Source organism: Typopeltis vanoorti, chromosome 18, assembly GCF_054136105.1.
Source record: "Typopeltis vanoorti isolate ZY-2024b chromosome 18, IOZ_Tvanoo_1.0, whole genome shotgun sequence".
In the NCBI taxonomy this organism is placed as follows: Eukaryota; Metazoa; Arthropoda; class Arachnida; order Uropygi; family Thelyphonidae; genus Typopeltis; species Typopeltis vanoorti.
Window position 1 is genome coordinate 71,039,895 of NC_143566.1, and position 7,669 is coordinate 71,047,563.

Consider the following 7,669-nt stretch of genomic DNA (forward strand, 5'->3'; position numbering starts at 1 on the left):
ATAGTAACATAAGAAGAATATAAATTAATGGTGAAAAAAGCTGAGACAAAAATAACTCGCAAAAATCAATCATTAAATTGGAAATGAAGTATCAGAAACAAATGCACCACGGAGTGGTAAAAGAGGAATGATCTATTGGTTCATATTACCAATTTCTGTATGCAGTTTTTTTTATTATTATTAAATTTATCATTAATGATGAAATATCATTGTTACTTTTAATTTATTGTTCTTGAATTTTTGTATTATAATTTTACATTTTTATTTTTATTATTTTTAAAAATAAGTTGACCAGAGAGCTTACAGGGATACACTCACCGGTATTCACGAACTGCCTTAGCGAGGAACACTTAGAAAACATTGGTTCCGCACAAGCGTATTCCCGTAAGCTTCAACTAAGTAAGGTCAACTTATTTTTATGAAATTTTCATAGTTTCTACATTCGGCTTTGAAATAATGCTGGATCTAATATTCACTTTAATTATATAATTTTGCATCGCCGAACTGAAGCGTTTTGGCTCTTTATTTTAGTAAATATTATTATTATTATTTTAATTCGGAAGTTAAACTTGCATTGATAGAGAAATGTTTGGATACAGCTCGAACGAAAGCTACTCATTTCTGGAATACATGGACTCATCAACTACAAATTCTGGTATCAAATAACCTGCCGTCGGTTATCCAATTTCAATTGTTTACCTTTCTAAACGACTGCCTGTCTGCCATGCAGCTACTCCAGAACTGCTTTGGTTTGCTAGTATTACCAGTGGTTCACTTCTAGATAAACTAGACGTCGGATCAACGTGGCACGAACATACAGAAGGAATAATAAAGCTGCAGTTTTGATTTATCCATTTATTTATTTTTCATCGTGCATTAATGAGGTTCTTCACATTTTTGTAAAATAATCTTCTGGTCATTTACATTCATGCCAGCGCCCTCTATCCACACCTGCCAGAACGGAAACAATTCTCTCTGATGAAGCAGCAGTAACAAGGTAAATTGATGTAGAAATATTTTTTTCATTTTAAGTCACTGAAAACGAGTCTACAAATGTGCTTATGGGTTTATATTACATTTCAACTCTGTTAATTTTAATATTGATATTTAATATTTCTCTCACACTAAAAACTTTCTGAAGAGTTTTGATATTATAAGTCACACCATTTTAAAGTTTCGATTTAAATAACTAACAATAATACTATTTTGCATGATTTTAACACAAACAATTCGAATGATGTGTAATTAAAGTGCAAGCAGTAGTTTTAACTTTAAATCACAAGGAACTTTTTATTATTTCGTTTATGATTTAAATTATAACGATAGTGCATTTCGAAAAGTTCATTTGTAGTTGATCACGGCTTTTTCAGACATGATGTGTTATATACGCTAGTTTATCGATATTTGGCGAGCTCTATAAGTCTCGCTTACTATTACTGTTGTTGTTTGTTACTCATACTGGCCACTTAGAAACTTTTATTTTATGTATTATGTATAGACATGCTAATACCAAAACCGTTCCTCTTCAATTCCCTGCGCATACTTTGGTTAGATATGGTCGGGAACAGACTTCCTTAAATACTTCGGTCAATTGCTGCACACATGAAGTTCTGTTTGTCTGTACATGCTTTCTCATGCTACGGCGACCTTGTTCCTGACAGAGTGTCTTAGCACCACAGGTACGCCTCTTAGAAAAGCAAGGTGGCTTATCTTTCCCCGAGATGTCTCACTTTTTAAGAAACCAGTCAGCTCTGCTGTTTTCGAAATCGTAGCTGCCGCCAGACGGGCACCCACCATAAGCCCTTTATGAACCCCGAAAGGGTTCTTGTTTTTCGCATTGTGATCATCACTATTGACAATCACAGACCAACAGCATTCTTAAGTACTTGTGTAGAACACGGGGTGATGCATCTGAAGAAATATTTTGCATATACAATGCGTGTGTGACGTTTATGTACATCTGCATAAAAGTTTCTAATTCAGTGGCCGATATGTGTATTATGCAATCTTTACAACCGGTATGTTTAAAACAACATAATGATGGAACTATTCTAATGAAATTACGCTTTATCTTTCTTTTAAATAACGTTTGCTTATAGCTCTAAGCATTACTTTTGCCTATGAACTAACGCATCATTTTAAATGTAAAGAAATTGAGTAAAGTTATACTAAACAAAAAAAATATTTCGATGGCGATTTTTCTAAATTTAAATGTTTAGACATTGGTTTGTGCCTTGCAATTCTCGAGTTTTCAGAACTAGAATGAAGCATTAACATATCTGCAGTTAAACATTAAACTGACATCCAAAAAAAATAAAAAAATAAAAAATCATAATTTTAAGAAAAGCTGTTCTTGTATCATAGAATTAAATTTTGAAACTTACATTTAAAAAATATGAAGTTTAATTAATTATTACATTTTACAGATCCTTCAATAATTTCATAATGGGAGTAGAATTTTTGTTATTGACTGCCTATACTTCATCAATGTTGATTTCTTCTACCAGTGCTTTAGATATCACTTACCGTGACTTACAAGATCTTGGAGTTGCCTGTCCACCTCGAGATACCTGTCTGTCTTCGAAAAAAAGTAAACTCCCAAAAACTTGTCACTGTGATGAAGCATGCGTAATACATGGAGACTGTTGTGTCGATTCACCCTTTCGTGACAAATATGAACCTGCTGTAGTAGATGTCGCGTGCCACATGATCAACGGTACCTACGTTTTTATGGTGACTTCCTGTCCATGTGATTGGAAAGGAAGCAGAGAAATTCGAGTAATGTGCGAAAATGAAATTGCAGATCCTGAAAATGTTGACCATCACCCTGATCCACTGAGGTTGGCAACCCCGGTTACCAGTCGTACAAAGAAGGTCACTTATAAGAATCTTTATTGCGCCGTGTGCAATGACGACTTGGATACGGTGTTCTGGAATGTGAACATCGTCTGCGATACTCCTCTCTACGGGTACACAGATGTTGACAAACAAAGGATGACTGAATACATCGTAGACACTATATCTTATCAGGGGAATAAATGGGGAATTTGGCTCATCGACGAAGAATACAAACCCCATCTTTATAAGTGCACTATATCTCACAAGATTCACGATTCTGTACTTCACAACTTAAGATACTGCTATCAAGGCATCACCTCGACGTGTTCTCCAGATTGGAAAGACGACTTAATTCGTGATAAATGTCACAGATACCAAGCAGTGATTAATGTTCAAGGAGTGTACAAGAACCCACACTGTGCTATTTGTAATTATGAAAGTACGGATTATTCTCAGTGTACAATTCAAGGCTGGATATATGGCGTTCGATTTCCAGTATTCACTTTATTGTTCGACGTCAACGGAAGCTTTCGAAGTCCCACAAGAAGCGTCCTTTGTCGTTCTGATCAGAGATATGATCCCTTTTCTAGAAGATGTTTGAATGTCATTTGCGGCATAAAAAACTACACACTGAGAAATGGAAGATGTGTTCCTCTCCGTTAATAAGCAAGATCACATGATGTTATGATTTGTTTATGTGTAGACTACTGTATTCATTATTTAGTGTCTGTTGTACGTTGCTTGAAGTACATTTGAGTTATGGTTTAATTACATCAGTAATGTTCTTTCTTAAAAAATATTTTAAATCATATCTAATTTTGAATTTAAATGTTTGTTTTACATATGTTTAGTTAACTAATATTCTTGGGATAAATGGCATTAAAATAAATCTCCATTCTGCTATTCTGTTTTTCAAAATTCTCTAGAAACAGATATCTCAGCAAGTTCCGATTTTTATGCTGCACTGAAGGGCTAAGTCAGAATATCAGGAGCAGAATGATGATATAATCCAATAAGATATGACCGCAAAGTCAAAAAAAATCGTTATTTCTTCACTATATGGAATTAACTGAGAAAAATTTGAAAGCGTGTAACACATTTATATAGTCAAAGGTGGTAGAACACTTACTGCGAGAAATATAACATCATACAAGAAATGGTGAATAAGATAGACAATTGCTTAGCAACTTAACATGATAAATACACGGATAGACCATGCAAAATGCTTAGAAACCCCTGCCCTCAAGAAGACTATACTAAAGGTTAATACACTAAATAAATTTATTAGCCAAATATTATGTCCATCCAGCCTGTTTACAGCCAACGATTCCATGAAAATCACTGAAAATGGTAACTCGAAAGGCAATTTACCGAATGGCAATTCATCGAACGATAATTTATCGAAAAATCAATTCACCGAATAAACAACTCATCGAACCACAATTTAACAAATGGCAATTCATCAAAAAGAGCAATTCATCAAAAAGAGCAATTCATCGATTAAACAATTCATTGCATGCCATCGAAAATGCAGTTGATTGACAAAGAAATTCCCCGATAATTTTTCGATGAATTCTTTAATAATTTAGTGAAAAAAATTTTTTATTGCAAACTGTTGTTTAACAGGCTTCGGTAATAATATCTAATATTATTATTGATACAAGTCATTGGAACGAAATACTGTAATTATTTTGTTGCATTTTAGAACATTGTTATATAAGCGCATATTGCTTCATTGTGCAAATAGTGATTTATCTCTACCTCCGATTTCGTTCTACTTCATTTTGTCACAACAACAATAGTTGGATTGAAATCAAAACGAAAAACATTTTTCATTTTCTTAACTTTCATAATATTAGGGTTACGAAGTAATTTTATAAACTTGGTTATTTTACTCCTAATCCCAAGTAAGCAAACAGTTAAGTTTGCGTCTGAACGTAATTCAAGTCTAAAGGTGGTGCAACACCAGGGCAACTCATTGTAAAGGCTCTGATCACTATTCTTAGTATTTTCCATAATGTAAAGCACATCTCACTAAGAGATGTATACTGCAATACAAAATACTAAGAATAGCGATCAGAACTTTACCCACCTTTACAATGAGTTTCCCTGGTGTTGCACCACCTTTAGACTTGAACTACGTTCAGGCGCAAACTTAACTGTTTGCTTACTTGGGATTAGGAGTAAAATAACCAAGTTTATAAAATTACTTGGTAACCTTAATATACATTATTCCCAAGGTAAAAAAAACTATATATATATATATAATAGTAAAATTCATCCCATAATCATTGCCGTGCTGACGTCACACAATACCACTGCTACTAATAATAATGTAGCCTCCATAGTTCAGTCTGTATGAAGCCCTTTAATTAGAATGACCTTAATTCGAATGCCATCAACCTCAAGTAATTTTATCAGTCCTCTGAAGGTAAGTTTAGCAGGCCTAATATGAAGATGACAGGTTTTATCTCCGAGGAAACAGGTATGTACACTGTATTATCTACGGACAAGAAAGACAATAGGAAACCATATTATTCTTTGATTATTCCTTAGAAAAGTGGCATTGCTATCCCACCAATAGCTTGAGAAGAATATAGGCAGTTTCTTTTGCTATTAATTTATGTTTAAATATTAATATTCCACCTCTCTTTTTGTTTGGTGGCATGATCTATGTTGTTGAAAGCCTGGAATTTAGAAAGTAGTAGTAGTAGTAGTAGTAGTAGTAGAAGTAACAGTAGATGCCTTTAATTAGGAACGTAAGGATTGCATGCGATTAATTGTACATGTCGATATACCGTTGCCAGTGAACGAACCATCTGCATTGATCATTATTAATGCATTGCACTACAATATGAATGACGTTGATATTCTGACCATGTGAAAGATAAAGAGATAAAATTGATAAACATGCCATTATGATAATCCCTCTTGAATTTCATTAACACGATGTTTTGGGAACACTTGCAAGGCATAAATTATTTTCCATATTAGTTGGTTCACTTTTGTACAATATATGCGCATATCGTCGCTTTTACGTTTTTGGAAAGTATGTCCTGTAGAAATGGTCGCAGTAAAAGGAGATCTTAGATATTATTAAGGTAGGCGCCATAGCTGTTTGTTCCTTACACTGTTATATTCGTTGACTTCTTTCCTAAGAGTGTTTAAGGGGAATAACACGCGAAGCTTCGACTGCATAACGAACTGCATCACAGTGAGTGCTTAATAATTCATTTTTCGATGAACTGTTCATTCGATGATTGGTAATTTCGATGAATTGTTGTGTTTCCGATAATTGCCTTTGGATAAATCGTGTTTTGAGGAATTGCCTTTATATTAATTGTTGTGTCGAATAGCGTTTTTAGATTAACTGCTTTCGGATTAATTGTATATTCATTTAATTCTTGTTTCGGTAAATTGTCGTTCGATAAATTGTTTTCGGTGAATTTTCTGGATACCTCAGCAAAACAGGTCGGTGATGGCGATGTCCTCATATGATGGGTTTCCTGTTGAACATCATAATATTCTTACCTTGGGATTCTTTCGAGCCAGATACTGCATTAACGATAATAAGACAATGTCCCGTGTCATGATATCAGATGCCCTGAATCCAGTTAGAGTGAGACCTATAATTGTAGTAGTACTACTACTACTAACATTATTTCATATGGCAGTGGCTTTGAAGCCATCTGGTGTGAGGTGGAATCTAATGAGATTAATTACATACTGGGGTGTTGTCACAGACCTGATGGATCGGTTGCTAGTGATGAAGAAATTCATCACCAAATAGAGGCGATGGGTGCAAAAAGAGTAATCATAATGAGATACTTTAAATATCCAAACATCGATTGAGAGGCAATGAAATCTCATGAGAAGAATGAAAATGAATTTATTGAGCTGTTGCGAAACACATTTCTCAAGCAGCATATAACAGAAGGAACTCCACGTTAAAGAGTATTACATTTCATTTTAGTTTTAAAGGGTGTTTCAGTTAAACACATAACTATTCTTCTTCCAGTTGGTAAGAGTGATCATGCGGTACTCAATTGGGAACTGACTAAGTTTATGAATGTTCCATTCAGAAAAGTGTAGATGCTGAGCTAAAAAGGAGGAAATTATGACCAGCTGAGGAGTATATTCAGCGGAAGGGTAACTGAATGGGAAGAATATGGACTGGGATGGAATGGAATGGGAAGAATGTGTCCCGAGAGTAAGAAGAATAAATCGAATGAGTCAAATGAATGTGTAATCTTATTCAGCAACAGATTCGTAAGAAAATGATAATACTGAAGGAATATCGTGTACATAAGGATGATGCCGGTTATGAAAATTATAAACATCAGGTCAGAACAGTCACAACTGTTATACGGAAAGTTCTCTGAGTATGAAAACAAACTGGCTCGTTAAACAAAAGACAACCCAAAAGAATTCTATCGATATGCTGCTAGTAAAAGAAAGAATAACACGAAAGAATAACTCTACTGAATGCAGATGGTGTGAGAATGACAGATACAAAAAAGGTTGTTCAACTAATGAGTGCCCATTTTGCTTAAAGCTATCAACGCAATATATGCAGCATTGAACTCATTGTTGCCTCTTCACTGGATGAAAAAAGTCAGGCGTATGAAGAGGAAGTATTAGTTTTGTTGCGCAATTGAATAAGAATTCAGCAATACGGAATGATGGGAGATCAGAACAGCTTCTAAGAGAGTGTTCAGCTGAACTGACTATTCCTTTAACAAGGCTATATAATTTGAGTCTCAGAACAGGAAAGATTTCGCATGAGTGGAAAGAATGTAAGGTAATTCCATTGCACAAGGGTGGTACAAAA

The 7,669-nt window shown here is 34.5% G+C and overlaps 1 protein-coding gene across 1 annotated transcript; it reads left to right on the plus strand.

Annotated features, from left to right (window-relative positions):
• Positions 1-2,445: 2,445 nt before the first annotated feature.
• LOC150096779 (uncharacterized) lies at positions 2,446-3,501 on the plus strand. The gene has a single exon (XM_090408715.1). The coding sequence runs from the start codon at positions 2,446-2,448 to the stop codon at positions 3,499-3,501; it is 1,056 nt and encodes a 351-aa protein (XP_090264841.1).
• Positions 3,502-7,669: the final 4,168 nt, after the last annotated feature.